This window comes from Equus asinus, chromosome 20 (genome assembly GCF_041296235.1).
Source record: "Equus asinus isolate D_3611 breed Donkey chromosome 20, EquAss-T2T_v2, whole genome shotgun sequence".
Lineage (NCBI taxonomy): Eukaryota > Metazoa > Chordata > Mammalia > Perissodactyla > Equidae > Equus > Equus asinus.
The window spans coordinates 16404626-16423036 of record NC_091809.1 but is presented as its reverse complement, the minus strand read 5'-3'; the positions used below and the strand labels follow the sequence as shown (position 1 = coordinate 16423036).

Sequence of the window (18411 nt, the reverse complement as noted above, 5' to 3'; positions counted from 1 at the left end):
ACAGAGTGAAAAGAGCAAGTCAGAAAAAAACCGTATGATCTCACTTACGTGTGGAATCTTAAAAGGGAAAAAAAAGCAAGCTCATAGATACAGAGAACAGATTGGCAGTTTCCAGAGGCTGGGGTGGGGGATGGGTAAATGGGTGAAGGGAGTCAAAAGTTATAAATTAAATAAGTCCGGGGGATGCAATGTAAAGCATGGTGCTTACAGTTGATAACACTGGATTGCATATTTGAAAGTTGCTAAGAGAGTAGATCTTAAAAGTTCTCATCACAAGAAAAAAAAATTTTGTAACTATGTGGGGTGACAGATGTTAACTGGACTTATTGTGATTATTTTGCAATATATCCAAATATCAAATCATTATGTTATACACCTGAAACTAATATAATGTTATATATCAATTATATCTCAATTTAAAAAAACATTATACATAGTATACCATTTTTATAAAGCTCCAATGTAGACGAAACTAAGCAAGGTGTTGTTTAGGAACGCATGCATAGGGCGAACTTTTTTTAACTAGGGGAATTATAAATACAAAGTTGCAAGTGGTTCCCTCTGGGGAGAAGACAAGGATACCAGCAGAGAAGGAACATGCAGAAAATGCAGTGGCATTGGTGATGGTCTAGTTCTTATGCTGGCGAGTGCCTCGGACATATTCATTTTATTACACTTCATTGCCTCTGTATAAATTACTTACATTTTTAATGTATCAGATAATCCACAATTTTTAAAATGTAAACCTTTCACAGTTCCCCACTGCTCTTGGCAAAAAGACTCCAAAACCCTTCACAGGACACGCAAGTTCCTGCAGAATCTGACTTCTGCCCACATGCTCAGATGCAGCTAATGACATTTCCCCTAGCACTCATTCTGCGTTAGCCTCAGGGCCTTTGCACATACTGTAACCTAGCACACTGTGATCTCCACTCTTCATCTGGATAATTTGTACTCTTCTTTCAAGCTTCAGCTTAAATTCACTTGCCTGGAGCATATTAAATATCCTATGAGTCACTCCAAAGGGCACTATGATTTTTCAATTATTAAATAGTTATGTATGTGTTCTCTATTTCCTTCCATAGACTATAAGCTATATGAGGGCAAGTATCATTGACATTACATCCAGGATTGAATCCTCAGTAGCTAGTGCAGGGGCCTGTTTGATTAGTTAATTAATTAATTAACTGATTAATTAATGCTTCAAAAATAATTTATCAAATGAGTATATTAATGAATGGATCAAAAAGAGAGAATGAATGAGGTGAAAGTAAGAGGAGGAGCCAGAGGTTGGGTACAGTGAGGATTTTACAACCAAAGCAAGACACAGAGTCCATTGCCAAGACACACAAGGAGAGTATTACTTTCGCAGCTGAAGTTGCCATATATCCAGGAGCCTTCCGGATTGGGATGAAAGCCCACAATGCAGCTACAGCTGTAGGAGCCCAGGGCATTGGTGCAGATGGAATTGGGACCGCACGGTGATGGATCTTGGAGGCACTCATCAATATCTGCAAAGAACTTGAGAAGATCAAGCAACCCAGAGGGACAAGGAGATACTTCTTTCCAGGGATGTCCAGCAAACCCTCTGCTCACCTCTACATTCTGTTTCTTGGTCTGTGGAGTTCAGCTGTCCATTGCCGGGTGCAAAGCCAGGGTGGCAGGTACAAAAGTAGCTCCCGGGGGTGTTGGTGCATCTTGCATTGGAAAGGCATGGCTTATTAAGGCACTCATCAATGTCTGTGGAATAGAGAATGAACATGAGGCAGAGTTGGCTAACGCTGCAACAAAAGGCATGCTTCCCCTTCCAAAGCATGGCGTTGCCACTAAAAAATGGCAGCCTACATGGACTACATTTCCCAGAACCCTCTGCATCTGGATGAGGCCATGTGACTAGCTCTCGCTTATGAAACGTGAAAGGCTATGACGTGTCACTTCTGGGCCAAGGGGGTGTGCCTTCTTTCTCTTTCCCCATCACTGGCTGGAACCAGGGATTCCAAGGTCCTAAGGGATAGAAGAATCAGAGATGCAAGAAGACTGGATCTCTCTTATCACCTTGTGGAAGAAAGCTGCCCATTGACCAAGTATATCCGTATTGGATGGTTAGGAGAGTCAGAAAGTTCTATCATGCTAAGCTAGTGGTTTTCAACTGAGGGCAATTTGTCCCCCCAGGGGACATTGGGCAATGTCTGGAGACATTTCTGGTGGTCCCTGGGGTCTGGGGGGTAGAGACCAAACATGCTACCAGACATCCACTAATGAACAGAACAGCTCCACACAGAACAAAGAACTATCCAGCCCAAAATGTCAATAGTGCAAAGATTGAGAAACCTTGGTCTAACACACACAGTGGAGTCAGGTCACTATGGCAACATGGGGTTACCTCTCCCTCTGACGGTTTCTGAACCACAGAGGATATGTGGAATAGAATGTTCTGGAAGAAAAATAATTAGGAATGAAGGAAAGGCAAAATCATATTTCTACATCAACTCACAAAGCATGAGGAATAAATAGGCAACACTCACACCAGCAGCTTATGCAGATATATTGTATATTGCACTGGGCGTTATCATGGAAATTTGTGATGAGACATCTCTGCGATGGGAAAGCAGGCTAATTTGGAGGTCTCAAAGGACCCTAGAATGAGCCATGGTTGGAAGGTGTGGGGAAGTGATTTTTCCCTTGGTATCACAGAAAACATCTCTAACCAAGGAGTGGGTTTCTCTTCATAGGGAGCCCCCCACTTCCAGAAATATCTAGGCATCAACTACATGAGCTCTTGTCAGAGACAGTACAGGTGGAATTTATATTTTGCATATAGCACTGGACTCAGTGCATGGCTTTCAAAACTTGGGGACCTAGGAGAACTTCCTTCATGTGAAATGACGCCTGAATAAGTAAAACGAATAAAGGAGGTGATAATTTGACTGAAAAGGCGTGTGGAAGTCCGTGGTTCTGGCCCTAGCTGGGAATTCTGAATAGATTTTCCTAGGAGCTTTTAGAACTGTATTAATCTCTCTAAGGTGACTTTCCACTTTATCCCTCTATCGTTCTGCTTCTAACAATGTCAGCAGCTAGTGAAGATCAATGGATAAGAAGAAGTATAACATTTGCAACGGAAGGAAGCATGTATTTCCCGCAGGAATTGAAGACTATAAAATGTGTTCTGCCATATGGTAGAGACTCCAAAGATGGCCTCCATCAATTCTCCCACTTCTTGTACGCACATGTTGCCCTCCCAGTGAGATGGAGAATTTATTTCCCCTTCTTTTGGATCTAGGCTGGCCCTGTGATTGTGATCAAAAGAATGCAGTAGAAGTAACACTCACGGACTTCTAAAGCCCCAGACTTTACAAGGACTGGCAGTTTCTGCTTTCTTCCTCTTGGAACATTCCGTCTTGAAAACCAGCTGCCATGCTCTGAGGAAGCCCAAGCAACCTTGTGGAAAGGCCCATGAGGACAACTGAGGGGCCCAACTGAGCTCCCAGCCAGAGACCATTGCCAACTACCAGTCATGTAAGTGAACCTATTTTGGACCTGCCAGCCATCCCAGTTCCCCCGAAAAACCATGTGGTCAACACGCAGCATCAGGAGCAAGAACAAAGGGTGGTTGTTACAAGTTGCTACATTTCAGGGTAGTTTGACATCCATTGAGAAGACCTCGGCACGGCTGGGAGGATTATCCGTACGTTTGAAAGCCTCTGGTTTCTCAGGGGTCCAAACATCAGGCAAGAAGAACCAAGGCAGGCGGGAACAACCGTATTCTCCTAGGATCTTGGTACAGATGGAACTGGGACCACAAAGAGTCGAGTTCCTGAAACATTCACCCACATCTAAGCACCAACTCGTCCTCCATCTACCCTTACCATGAGCATCCCAAACAACTAACCTAAAAACCATGCTGACCATAGCATGGAAAACTGGTCTAAGTCAGAAGGATAAAGGATGCTGAGGCTGCAGCAGCGGTCCAGCTCCATCGCTGACTGAAGCCAATGGGTTTCCCTGGCTTGAGTCTCACCTTCTTAAAGACATTTTCATCCTTACAGAAAGGAAGTGTTTCGAGGCAACTTTATGACTCGTGCAAATCTTCTGATGAGGCTCCTCACGGCTCAGGATCAGATCCAAACTCCTCATTAGAACATGCGAGACCCTGAGAGTCTCTTCCCACCTAAGCTCATGTTTTTCTTCTAAACCCTTCACACTCCATGATCCAGATTCGTTGATTCCCTGTAGGTTCTTGAAGGCTCATTCTCTCACCTGTGTCTACTCAGCCTCAAACTCACTTACTCTTCTCTTTCCCCGAATCTCAATTCCTCTCCAAGGAATCACCGTATTATTAATAATAATGACCATCAGAGCAGCATCAGAGTGGAGGGGCGGAGGGCATGGACATCCTGGGTTCAAAGCCTGGCTCTGTCGCTTATAAGTTGTGTGTTACTGGGAGTTATGGGTTGAATTATGTCCCCCCAAAATTCATATGGTGAAGCCCCAATTCCCAGTGGGATGGTATTTGCACAAGGGGCCTCGGGGAGGTAATTAGGTTGAGGTGAGGTCATGAAGGTGGGCCTTCAGGATGGGATCAGTGCCCTTGTAAGAAGACGAAGAGACGCAAGACATTCCTCTGCTACTTGAGGACACAGTCAGAAGGTAGCCATCTACAAGCCAGGAAGACAGCCGTCACCAGAACCCAACCATGCCGGCACACTGACTTCAGACTTCCAGCCTCCACAACTGTGAGAAAATAAGGCTCTGTTGTTTAAGGCCCCCAGCCTACGGTATTTGGTTATGGCAGCCTGAGAAGACTAACAGACTGGACAAAGGAATTCATCTCTGTGCATCTCACTTTCCTCATTTGGAGTCTGAATAGCATGGTGGTTGGGAGCACCGGGTGTGAAGTGACACCTAGGCACAGTGAGAACATGATTCTCCCACCTGCTACTATTTGTCCTTGAAGAGTGATTCCAACAATGGAGGCTCAGTTTCCTCACCTGTGAAGTGAGTGTAGAATACGGATGACGCCATCAGGTTGTAGGGAGGACCCAACAAGCACACTGATGGGAGAGCTTAGCAGCTTGGCTGGGATCCTGCCTCCAGACTTCTGTATCTGCTCTTCTTTCCTCCTGGAACATCCTTCCCAAGACACCCGCCATCTCAGTCCTTCACTTCCGTCAGATCTTCTCTCAAATATCAGCTTCTCGGCATGGCCTTTTCTTACTACACTGTTAAAATTAGAACGCCACCCCCAGCACTCTCTGTCTGCCTTTCCTGCCTTGTTTGTCTTCATCTCCTTTAACTTTCCCTAACACACAATGTGTTCACGCATTTATTTCTTGACATCTACCTCCCCCCACAGTAGAAGATACACTTCAGGAGGACAAACATTTGAGCCTGTGTTATTCACTGCTGTATCCACCATCCCCAGAATAGAACCAGCCATGTTGCACATGCTCCAGAAGTACTGATCAAAGAGTGGATGAATGATTATTCCATTCAGTGTTGCAGATGAGGTCTTTGAACTCAGCCACGACCCTCCCTGACTCCTGCCCCACCAGTGCTGTCTTTGCAAACAGACTTGGACCTAATTCCCCAACACACCCCTCCACCTACCTTCACACGTCTCTCCCTGGCCCTGGAACCTCACGTTTCCACTTCTGGAAACCAATCCTTGGTTGCAGACACAAGAGTAGCTTCCAGGACTGTTGTGGCAGGTCGCATGCTCTGGGCAAGATTTGGGATCTGCACATTCATCCACATCTGGAAAGTGCAAGAGAAAACCCAGGTCACAGAAGAGCGGGAGACGGCAAGGGAAGATTCGCTTTACGTGGTCTTACCTTGTGGCACACAGCACTGAGGCTCCCCAGTACACACGAGCTCCCCTTCTTCCTAACCACCCTTGCAGTTAGGCAGGGCCATGAGAATAAATTCTGGCCGATAGTATGTAAGCAAATGGGTGACAAATAATTTCAAAACATAGTCCTCATAGATTTCAGAAACGGCCTTAGTCTTTTTTTTTTCTTTTTGCACAGAGAAAAAAGTTTATTCCTTTGTTTCTTTGTTCATTTCTTTGAATCATCTATCTATTCATTCATACAAATATCTATCCATCTATCCAGCTATCTATCCATCCATCCATTCATCTATACATCTACTCATTCATCGAAAAAATATCTGCCAAGAGTGTGGTACTTCTCTGGCCTCATATGTGCACCCCTATCCGCGCATCAGCATGCAGCTTGTGCAGTGCAATGTGACTTTGCCACTCCGTTACTTAAATGTGGAGTTTGTTTTCTACCCCTTCATCCAGCTGGCCCTATGACTTGCATTGGTCAATAGAATGCAGCAGGAGTGATGTGGTGCCAGTTCCAATCTCAGACCTCCTGAGGATTATTTGCTTCTGCTCATGCTTTGGGACTCTTGATTCTGTCACCTCAACAAGTCCTAGACTAGAGTAGTGAAGACTGGAAAAACAGGAAGAGAGATGGATCAGCTCAGATGAGCTGTAGTCATCTGAGATAGCCCAGGCCAACCACAGCTGGCCACAGATACAGGAAAAAGAATGGTTGAGACCAAAAGAATGCACCAGTAGAGCCCCAGCTAAACTGGCAACACATGGGCTCAAGAGCTAAATAAATAGTAGTTGTTTTAAGTCATTGACTTTCAGGGTAGTTTGTTACTCAGCAATAGCTAACTGCTACAAATGGACGAGATTCAAGACATAATTAGCAGGTAGAATCCCCAAGACATGATGACCTACAATACAGAAGGAGAGGGAGGATGAGAGTCACTCTCAGGCCTTAATTCAAAAACCTTTTTGGAAAAAGTTCCGAGATCTGGGTCTCAGCTCTCCCGAGCACAGGGTGTCTCTACGTCAGCCCTACTGACATTTGGGACCAGATCATTTTTGGTTGTGGGAGGCAGTACTGTGCATTGTAGGGTGTTTAGCAGCATCTCTGGCCTCTGCTGCCTTGATGATAGCAGCACACACAACCCCACCACCACCACCACCGTGACAATCAAAAATGTCTCTGGACATTGCTAGTGTCCTCTAAGGAGAAAATTGTTCTAGGGACAGAGTCGCCCCATTACTCTCAAGTACCGCCTGACCCACTGCTAAACTCACAGTATTCCTTCAACAGAAGCTCAAATCCTGGTTGTTCCACTTAATAGCAGTGCATCCTTGGGCAAGTCACTTCAGCTCTCTGAGCCTCAATGTTCGCATTCCTAAACTGAGGATAGTGATCCCTACCTCATAGCATCATCAATTGAGGTGGTTCTTAATTAAGTAGGTAATGAGGAGGGCAGGTCCTCTTTACCTTCACAGATGGAGTTTCTAGAGGAGAATCCAGCTAGGCAGCTGCAACTGTAGCTTCCCAAGGAGTTGGTGCACTCAGAATGCTCTGGGCAGATCCCGCTGGAGAGGCATTCATTGATGTCTGAGGAGCAGTGGAGGAGAGCGAGCAGACAAAAGAATGAGAGTCTAAGGTGAGAAACACAGGTACCCAACTCAATGGTAGCTGTCCACGAAAGACCACACCTGAGATCCCGAGAGCATTACCTGTACAGGAGAAACGACCTGGCTTTGCCGGGTTCCAGTCATTTCCAGTAGGAGAAGAGAAACCAGGCAAACAGCTGCACTTGTATCTCCCAGGCAGGTTTTTGCAGACTGAGTTAGCACCACATGGTGAGGGCTTTTTAGAACACTCATCTACATCTGGATAGAGAAAGAGTTGGAGTTGCAAAGTTGTCACAACTTGTGCAGCAGAATGCATTTTCCAAAGATGGTTGAAACAGTGTTTTGCATCCCATGTGCCCTGCATTCAGTGTGAATTTGGTACTTCATCTCTGAGGCATTGGGGTCTAGATTCCCATCTGAATCTGAGCATGTTTGTGACTATAGCGGAAGTGACACCAGGTCGTAAAAATACCGTGCTAGGTCATGGAAATATCACACTGGGTGATAAAAATATAATGAACTTCTTTGTTCTCTTGAGATGTTCATTCTTGGAAATGACCCGTCATACACTGAGGTAGCCCAACAAGTCATGAAGAAGCAGCTCATATAGACCAGAACTAAAACCTGCAGCCCACAGCCCTGGGGGAACAGCCAGCCAACAGCCAGCACCAGCTTGCCAGCCTTGTTGGTGAGCCTTCCTCAAACTGATTCCTCCAGCCTCCAGTTGAACCAAGTCAACTGACACTGTGTGGGACAGAGGCAAGCCATCCTCCTCCAACCAACCCGGAACAGCAGGTTCATTCATGAGCAAAATAAGTAATTGCTGCTGTTTTCAGTCATTAAGTATGGAGATGGTCTGTTACCCCCCCTTAGAGAACTAGAACACCTGGCAAAGCCACCTCTAGGAATTTACCCATTAAGGCACCCATAGAATTGTGCAGTCGTGGGACCATCGTGTACCTCTGCCCAAGTCTCCTTCAACCCTGCTCTGCCGTTTCACTGTAAGCAAACACTTGCTGTGTATTTGTAGTGGAAGCACAACTTGAAGGCAAGTCTCCTATATTTCCCACCCAGTCACCCGCACCTCTCCTAGACAGAAAACTGGAGCAGTCACTGCACGTCAAGATAAGATCACCGGGATGTCATCCCAGCTTTGTATGAAGTTGTAAAACATTAGAAACAACCTAGTGCCTGTCAATAGAATCGTCCTTCCATCTGGAGTTGACATAAAGTATAAGGTGCACGTTCCTTCATCCATCACAAATCTGTTTGATATTCACAGTGTATCAGACACCACACTGGAGGTCAAACACATAGAGGGGACAAAATCATTGCTGTAGTACCCATCGTTCCTCAAATATAGAATTCTCAGCACAGCCATTTCTTACCACCGTGTTAAAATTAGGCCTCCACTCACACCACTCTCTGTTGACCTTTGCTGCCTTATTTTTCTTCATCTCATTTAACTTTCCCTAACACACAATATGTTCATGCATTTATATTTTGTTATTGATCTCCTCCCACACTACAGGATAAGTTCCAGGAGAACAAACATTTGTGCCTGTGTTATTCACTGCTGTATCCACCATCCCCAGAATAGAACCAGCTGTGTCGCACATGCTCAAAGTATTGGTCAAAGAGTGCATGAATGAATGAACGATTATTGCCCTCAGTTTTGCTCATGAGGTCTTTGAACACAGCCAAGACCCACCCCAACTCGTGCTCCACCAGTGCTGTCTTTGCAAACAGACTGGGATCTGATTCCCCAACACACCCCTCCACCTACCTTCACACGTCTCTCCCTGGCCCTGGAACCTCACGTTTCCACTGCTGGAAACAAATCCTTTGTTGCAGACACAAGAGTAGCTGCCAAGACTGTTGTGGCAGGTCGCATGCTCTGGGCAAGATCTGGGATCTGCACATTCATCCACATCTGGTGAGTGGAAGAGAAAACCAGGATCAAGATAGCGCAGGAAATTCGGAAAGGAAATGTCAAGTGAATATTCACTCTACATGCTCTTAAGTTGTGACACACAGCACTGAGGCTCCACAATACTCGTGTTCTCTCCTTCTTTCTAACCTGCCTGCAGTTAGGCGGGTCCATGAGAATAAGCCCTGGCAAATAATATGTAAGCAAAAGGGTGACAAGAAATTTCAGAACTATCATAACAATGGTACTCTGCAGAAATGGTCGTAGTCCCCATTTTTGGCATAGACAACAAAGTACACTGTTTATTCATCGGTTCCTTTGTTCATCTGTTTTAATCATCAATCCATCCTTCCATCGATCCATTGATCCATCCACCCATCCATTCATCCATCCATCAATCTATGCATCTATTCAGCTATCCATCTACCCATCCATACATACATCTATCCATCTATTCATCCATCCAAAAAATATCTGCCAAGGATGTGGTACTTCTCTGGCCACATATATACCCCTGTATCAACACCTCAGGATGCAGCTTGTGCAGTGCGATGTGACTTTGCCACTCCTCTGTTTAAATGTGGAGTTGGTTTTCCACCCCTTCATCCAGCTGGCCCTATGACTTGCACTGGTCAATAGAATGTGGCAGGAGTGATGTGGTACCAGTTCCAATCTCAGACCTCCAGAGGATTATTTGCTTCTGCTCATGCTTTGGGACTCTTGATTCTGTCACCTGAACATGTCCTAGACTAGACTAATGCAGAATGAAAAACAGGAAGAGAGATGGATCAGCCCAGATGAGCTCCAGTCATCTGAGATAGCGCAGGCCAACCACAGCTGACCACAGACACAGGAAAAAGAAGGTTGAGACCCAAAGAACTCACCAGCAGAGCCCTAGCTAAACTGCCAATGTATGGGATCAAGAGCTAAATAAATGGCAGCTTTTTTCAGTCATTGACTTTCAGGGTAATTTGTTACTCAGCAATAACTAACTGCTACAAATGGACCAGAAAATTCAGACATGACTTCAAATATCTCTGAGTCCAAGCCAAGGAGCTGTGATGAGGGCTTGATCAATGCAAACCCCGCTGGGTGGAGTCTCGGTCCCCATAAGTGAACAGAGAGAACAATAGAACCTCAGTGGACTCAGGAGGATGGAGCCCTGGTGTGTCAGTGAGAACATTCTGGTGCAGTGAGGAGGACGGATTGAGGGGACAAGACTGGAGACAGGGAGAGACCGGTGAGGATGCTGCTGCAGTAAATATGAAGCTTGAGTGAAGGACGAAGAAGTGTGTCGAGATTCAAGACATGTTTAGAGGGTAGATTCCCCAAGACATGATGACCGACAATACAGAAGGGGAGAGGGATGAGAGTAACTCTCAGGTCTTAATTCAAATACCTTTCAGGGAAAAGTTCCGAGGTCTGGGTCTCGGCTCTGCCTACCGCAGAGTTTCTCTACCTCAGCACTATTGACATGTGGGACCAGATCATTTTTGGTTGTGGGAAGAAGTTCTGTGCATTGTAGGGTGTTTAGCAGCATCTCTGTCCTCTACTGCCTTGATGACAGTAGCACACACAACCCCACCACCACCACCAGTGTGACAATCAAAAATGTCTCTAGACATTGCTAGTGTCCTTTGAGGAGAAAATCCTTCTAGGGACAGAGTCCCCCATTACTCTCAAGTACTGCCTGACCCACAGCTTAAGTCAAGGTGGGCCCTCAGCAGAAGTTCAAATGCTGGTTGTTCCACTTAATAGCTGTGCATCCTTGGGTAAGTCACTTCAGCTCTCTGAGCCTCAATGTTCTCATTCCTAAACTGAGGATCATGATCCCTACCTCACAGCATCATCAATTGAGGTGATTCTTAATTAAGTAGGTAAATGAGGAGGGCAGGTCCTCTTTACCTTCACAGATGGAGTTGCTAGAGGAGAATCCAGCTCGGCAGCTGCAACTGTAGCTTCCCAAGGAGTTGGTGCACTCAGAATGCTCTGGGCAGACCCCGCTGGAGAGGCATTCATTGATGTCTGAGGAGCAGTGGAGGAGAGCGAGCGGACAAAAGAATGGATGTCTAAGGTGAGAAACACAGGTATCCAACTCAATGGCAGCCGTCCACGAAAGACCACACCTGAGATGCCGAGAGCGTTACCTGTACAGGAGAAACGACCTGGCTTTGCCGGGTTCCAGTCGTTTCCAGTGGGAGAAGAGAAACCAGGCAAACAGCTGCACTTGTATTTCCCAGGCAGGTTTTTGCAGACTGAGTTAGCACCACATGGTGAGGGCTTCTTAGAACACTCATCTATATCTGGATAGAGAAAGACTTAGAGTTGCAAAGTTGTCACAACTTGTGCAGCAGAATGCATTTTCCAAAGACAGTTGAAACAGGGTTTTCCATCACATATGCCCTGCATTCAGTACTCCATCCGTGAGGCATTGGGGTCTAGATTCCCATCTGAACCTGAGCATGTTTGTGACTATAGTGAAAGTGACACCAGGTCGTAAAAATACCATGCTAGGTCATAAAAATATCACACTAGGTCATAAAAAAATAATGCACTTCTTTGTTCTCTTGAGATGTTCATTCTTGGAACTGACCCGCCATGTTTTGAGGAAGCCCAACAAGTCATGAAGAAGCAGCTCACATAGACCAGAACGAAAACCTGCAGGCCACAGCCCTGGGGAAACAGCCAACCAACAGCCAGCACCAGCTTGCCAGCCTTGTCAGTGGGCCTTCTCCAAGCTGATTCCTCCAGCCTCCAGTTGAACCAAGTCAACTGACACTGTGTGGGACAGAGGCAAGCCATCCTCCTCAAACCAAGGCCAAATAGCAGATTCATTCATGAGCAAAATGAATGATTGTTGCTGTTTTCAGCCACTAAGTTTGGAGATGGTCTGTTACCCACCCATAGAGAACTAGAACACCTGGCAAAGCCACGTCTAGGATTTTACCCATTGAGGAACTCATGGAACTGTGCAGTCGTGGGACCATCGTGTACCTCTGCCCAAGTCTCCTTCAACCCTGCTCTGCCGTTTCACTGTAAGCAACTCCTAGATTTCCCACCCAGTCACCCGCACCTCTCCTAGTCAGAAAACTGGAGCGGCCACTGTACGTCAAGAGAAGATCACCGGGATGTCATCCCAGCTTTGTACGAAGCTGTACAACATTAGAAACAACCTAGTGCCTGTCAGTAGAGTCGTCCTTCCAACTGGAGTTGACATAAAGAATAAGGTGCATGTTCCTTCATCCTTCAAATGTCTGTTTAATATTCACAGTGTATCAGACACCACACTGGAGGTCAAACACAGAGGGGACAAAATCGTTGCTGTAGTACCCATCTTTTCTCAAATATACAGTTCTCAGCACAGCCATTTCTTACCACTCTGTTAAAATTAGACGTCCACTCACGGCACTCTCTGTTGACCTTTGCTGCCTTATATTTCTTCATCTCCTTTAACTTTCCCTAACACACAATATGTTCCTGCATTTATATTTTGTTATTCATCTCCTCCCACAGTAGAGGTTAAGATCCAGGAGAACAAACATGTGTGCCTGAGTTATTCCCTGCTGTATCCACCATCCCCGGAATAGAACCAGCCGTGTTGCACATGCTCTAAGTCTTGGTCAAACACTGCATGCATGAATGAATGAATGAATGATTCTTGCCTTAGGTTTTGTTGATGAGGTCTTCAAACACAGCCAAGACCCACCCTGACTCGTCCTCCACAAGTGCTGTCTTTGTCAACAGACTGGGACCTAATTCCCCAACACACCCCTCCACCTACCTGCACACGTCTCTCCCTGGCCTTGAAATCTCACGTTTCCACTGCTGGAAACAAATCCTTGGTTGCAGACACAAGAGTAGCTTCCAGGACTGTTGTGGCAGGTCGCGTGCTCTGGGCAAGATTTGGGATCTGCACATTCATCCACATCTGGAGAGTGCAAGAGAAAACCGGGATCAAGGCAGAGCAGGAATTTCGGAAAGGAGATGGTAAGTGAATATTCACTCTGCATGCTCTTAAGCTGTGGCACGCAGCGCCGAGGCTCCCCAATATTCACGTTCTACCCTTCTTCCTAACCTCCCTGCAGTCACGCGGCTCCATGAGAATAAGTTCTGGCCAATAGTATGTAAGCAAAAGTGTGACAAGTAACATCAAAACTACTATAACAATGGTACTTTGCAGAAATGGTCAAGATCCCCGTTTCCGGCATAGAGAACAAAGTACACTGTTTATTCCTCGTTTCCTTTGTTCATTTGTTTTAAGCATCCATCTGTCCATCCATCCATCCATCCATCCACCCATCCATCAATCTATGCATCTCTTCAGCTATCCATCTATCCACTCATCCATCCATCCATCAAGCTATGCATCTATTCAGCTATCTATACATCAATACATCCATCCATCAATCTATGCATCTATTCAGCTACCCCTCTATCTATGCATACATCCATACATCTATCCACCTATTCATTCATCCAGAAAATAACTTCCGAGAGTGTGATACTTCTCTGGCCACTTATATGCAACCCTATCCACACCTCAAGATGCAGCTTGTGCAGTGCGATGTGACTTTGCCACTCCTCTGTTTAAATGTGGAGTTGGTTTTCCACCCCTTCATCCAGCTGGCCCTATGACTTGCACTGGTCAGTAGAATGCAGCGGAAGTGATGTGGTACCAGTTCCAAACTCAGACCTCCAGAGGATTATTTGCTTCTGCTCATGCTTTGGGAATCCTGATTCTCTCACCTGAACAAGTCCTAGACTAGACTAATGAACAATGAAAAAGAGGAAGAGAGATGGATCAGCCCAGATGAGCTCCAGTCATCTGAGATAGTGCAGGCCAACCACAGCTGACCACAGACACAGGAAAAAGAATGGTTGAGACCCAAAGAACTCACCACTAGAGCCCTAGGTAAAATGTCAATGCATGGGCTCAAGAGCTAAATAAATAGTAGTTGTTTTAAGCCATTGACTGTCAGGGTAGTTTGTTACTCAGCAATAGATAACTGCTACAAATGGACCAGAACAATGAGACATGACTTCAAATATCTCTGAATCCAAGCCCAGGAGCTGTGATGAGGGCTTGATCACTCCAAACCCCTCTGGATGGAGTCACGATCCCTGTAAGGAAACGTAGAGAACAATACATCCTCAGTGGACTCAGGAGGATGGAGCCCCAGGGTCTCAGTGAGAACATTCTGGAGGCAGTGTAGAGGAGGGATTTGAGGGGAGAAGACTGGAGACAGGGAGAGACAAGTGAGGATGCTGCTGCAGTAAATATGAAGCCTGAGTGAAGGATGAAGAAGTCTGATGAGATTCAAGACACGATTAGCAGGTAGAATCCCCAAGACATGACGACCGACAATACAGAAGGGGAGAGGGATGAGAGTCACTCTCAGGCCTTAATTCAAATACCTTTTGGGAAAAAGTTCCGAGGTCTGGGTCTCAGCTCTCCTGAGCACAGGGTGTCTCTACCTCAGCCCTACTGACATTTGGGACCACATCATTTTTGGTTGTGGGAGGCAGTACTGTGCATTGTAGGGTGTTTGGCAGCATCTCTGGCCTCTACTCCCTTGATGACAGTAGCACATACAACCCCACCACCACCACCAGTGTGACAATCAAAAATGTCTCTAGACGTTTCTAGTGTCCCCTGAGGAGAAAATCCTTCCAGGGACAGAGTCCCCCATTACTCTCAAGTACTGCCTGACCCACTGCTTAACTCACGATGGGCCCTCAACAGGCGTTCACATCCTGGTTGTTCCACCTAATAGCTGTGCATCCTTGGGCAAGTCACTTCACCTCTCTGAGCCTCAATGTTCTCATTCCTAAACTGGGGATAGTGACCCCCACTTCATAGCATCATCAATTGAGGTGATTCTTAATTAAGCAGGTAATTAGAGGATGGTGGGTCCTCTTTACCTTCACAGATGGAGTTTCTAGAGGAGAATCCAGCTCGGCAGCTGCAACTGTAGCTTCCCAAGGAGTTGGTGCACTCAGAATGCTCTGGGCAGACCCCGCTGGAGAGGCATTCATTGATGTCTGAGGAGCAGTGGAGGAGAGCGAGCGGACAAAAGAATGGATGTCTAAGGTGAGAAACACAGGTATCCAACTCAATGGCAGCCGTCCACGAAAGACCACACCTGAGATGCCGAGAGCGTTACCTGTACAGGAGAAACGACCTGGCTTTGCCGGGTTCCAGTCGTTTCCAGTGGGAGAAGAGAAACCAGGCAAACAGCTGCACTTGTATTTCCCAGGCAGGTTTTTGCAGACTGAGTTAGCACCACATGGTGAGGGCTTCTTAGAACACTCATCTATATCTGGATAGAGAAAGACTTAGAGTTGCAAAGTTGTCACAACTTGTGCAGCAGAATGCATTTTCCAAAGACAGTTGAAACAGGGTTTTCCATCACATATGCCCTGCATTCAGTACTCCATCCGTGAGGCATTGGGGTCTAGATTCCCATCTGAACCTGAGCATGTTTGTGACTATAGTGAAAGTGACACCAGGTCGTAAAAATACCATGCTAGGTCATAAAAATATCACACTAGGTCATAAAAAAATAATGCACTTCTTTGTTCTCTTGAGATGTTCATTCTTGGAACTGACCCGCCATGTTTTGAGGAAGCCCAACAAGTCATGAAGAAGCAGCTCACATAGACCAGAACGAAAACCTGCAGGCCACAGCCCTGGGGAAACAGCCAACCAACAGCCAGCACCAGCTTGCCAGCCTTGTCAGTGGGCCTTCTCCAAGCTGATTCCTCCAGCCTCCAGTTGAACCAAGTCAACTGACACTGTGTGGGACAGAGGCAAGCCATCCTCCTCAAACCAAGGCCAAATAGCAGATTCATTCATGAGCAAAATGAATGATTGTTGCTGTTTTCAGCCACTAAGTTTGGAGATGGTCTGTTACCCACCCATAGAGAACTAGAACACCTGGCAAAGCCACGTCTAGGATTTTACCCATTGAGGAACTCATGGAACTGTGCAGTCGTGGGACCATCGTGTACCTCTGCCCAAGTCTCCTTCAACCCTGCTCTGCCGTTTCACTGTAAGCAACTCCTAGATTTCCCACCCAGTCACCCGCACCTCTCCTAGTCAGAAAACTGGAGCGGCCACTGTACGTCAAGAGAAGATCACCGGGATGTCATCCCAGCTTTGTACGAAGCTGTACAACATTAGAAACAACCTAGTGCCTGTCAGTAGAGTCGTCCTTCCAACTGGAGTTGACATAAAGAATAAGGTGCATGTTCCTTCATCCTTCAAATGTCTGTTTAATATTCACAGTGTATCAGACACCACACTGGAGGTCAAACACAGAGGGGACAAAATCGTTGCTGTAGTACCCATCTTTTCTCAAATATACAGTTCTCAGCACAGCCATTTCTTACCACTCTGTTAAAATTAGACGTCCACTCACGGCACTCTCTGTTGACCTTTGCTGCCTTATATTTCTTCATCTCCTTTAACTTTCCCTAACACACAATATGTTCCTGCATTTATATTTTGTTATTCATCTCCTCCCACAGTAGAGGTTAAGATCCAGGAGAACAAACATGTGTGCCTGAGTTATTCCCTGCTGTATCCACCATCCCCGGAATAGAACCAGCCGTGTTGCACATGCTCTAAGTCTTGGTCAAACACTGCATGCATGAATGAATGAATGAATGATTCTTGCCTTAGGTTTTGTTGATGAGGTCTTCAAACACAGCCAAGACCCACCCTGACTCGTCCTCCACAAGTGCTGTCTTTGTCAACAGACTGGGACCTAATTCCCCAACACACCCCTCCACCTACCTGCACACGTCTCTCCCTGGCCTTGAAATCTCACGTTTCCACTGCTGGAAACAAATCCTTGGTTGCAGACACAAGAGTAGCTTCCAGGACTGTTGTGGCAGGTCGCGTGCTCTGGGCAAGATTTGGGATCTGCACATTCATCCACATCTGGAGAGTGCAAGAGAAAACCGGGATCAAGGCAGAGCAGGAATTTCGGAAAGGAGATGGTAAGTGAATATTCACTCTGCATGCTCTTAAGCTGTGGCACGCAGCGCCGAGGCTCCCCAATATTCACGTTCTACCCTTCTTCCTAACCTCCCTGCAGTTAATCGGGTCCATGAAAACAAATTCTGGCCAATAGTACGTATGCAAAATGGTGACAAGTAATTTCAAAACTACTATAACAATGGTACTTTGCAGAAATGGTCAAGATCCCCATTTCCGGCATAGAGAACAAAGTACACTGTTTATTCCTTGGTTCCTTTGTTCATTTCTTTTAATCATTCATCTGTCCATCCATCCATTCATCAATCTATGCATCTATTCAGCTATCCATTTATCCATCCATCCATACATCTATCCATCCAAAAAACATCTGCCAAGAGTGTGGTACTTCACTGGCCACATATATACCCCTGTATGCACACCTCAGGATGCAGCTTGTGCACTGCAATGTGGCTTTGCCACTCCTTTATTTAAATGTGGAGTTTGTTTTCCACCCCTTCATCCATCTGGCCCTATGACTTGCATTGGTCAATAGAATGCAGCAGGACTGATGTGGTGTCAGTTCCAAACTTAGACCTCTAGAGGATTATTTGCTTCTGCTTCTGCTTCTGCTTCTGCTTTGGGCCTCATGATTCTGCCACCTGAACAAGTCCTAGACTAGCCGAATGGAGGAGGGAAGAAATGAATCATCCCAATGAGCCTCAGTCATCTGAGACAGCCCAGCCCAACCACAGCCAACCACAGACAAACAAAGAAGATGGTTGAGACCCAAAGAACTGACCAGCAGAGCTCAACCTAAACTGCCCGTGCATGGAATTGAGAGCTAAAAAAATTGGCAGCTGTTGTTAGCCATGGACTTGCAGGATCACTGTTACTCAGAACTAGCTAACTGCTACAATTACACTAGCAAAATGAAGATGACTTCAAATATCTGTGATTCCAAGCCAAGGGGATGTGATGAGGGCTAGATCACTCCATGCCATGCTGTTTGAAATCACCCTCCCTATAAGTGAATGTAGAGAACAA

At 46.0% G+C, this 18411-nt stretch overlaps 1 protein-coding gene across 3 annotated transcripts in view; it reads right to left on the bottom strand.

Annotated features, from left to right (window-relative positions):
* ADGRE1 (adhesion G protein-coupled receptor E1) overlaps window positions 1-18411 on the bottom strand; it is a 69225-nt gene that overhangs the window by 22345 nt on the left and 28469 nt on the right. For 2 of the 3 annotated variants that reach the window (XM_070491837.1, XM_070491838.1), the window contains 12 exons: window positions 17182-17328; window positions 15548-15703; window positions 15306-15425; window positions 13165-13311; window positions 11531-11686; window positions 11289-11408; window positions 9240-9386; window positions 7556-7711; window positions 7314-7433; window positions 5608-5754; window positions 1597-1740; window positions 1365-1511 (listed from right to left, as the gene is read on the bottom strand). In XM_070491837.1, coding sequence (XP_070347938.1) covers window positions 1365-1511; window positions 1597-1740; window positions 5608-5754; window positions 7314-7433; window positions 7556-7711; window positions 9240-9386; window positions 11289-11408; window positions 11531-11686; window positions 13165-13311; window positions 15306-15425; window positions 15548-15703; window positions 17182-17328 — 1707 coding nt within the window. The remainder of the gene's footprint in view (window positions 1-1364; window positions 1512-1596; window positions 1741-5607; window positions 5755-7313; window positions 7434-7555; window positions 7712-9239; window positions 9387-11288; window positions 11409-11530; window positions 11687-13164; window positions 13312-15305; window positions 15426-15547; window positions 15704-17181; window positions 17329-18411) is intronic. The other variant, XM_070491839.1, reaches the window with a different exon arrangement.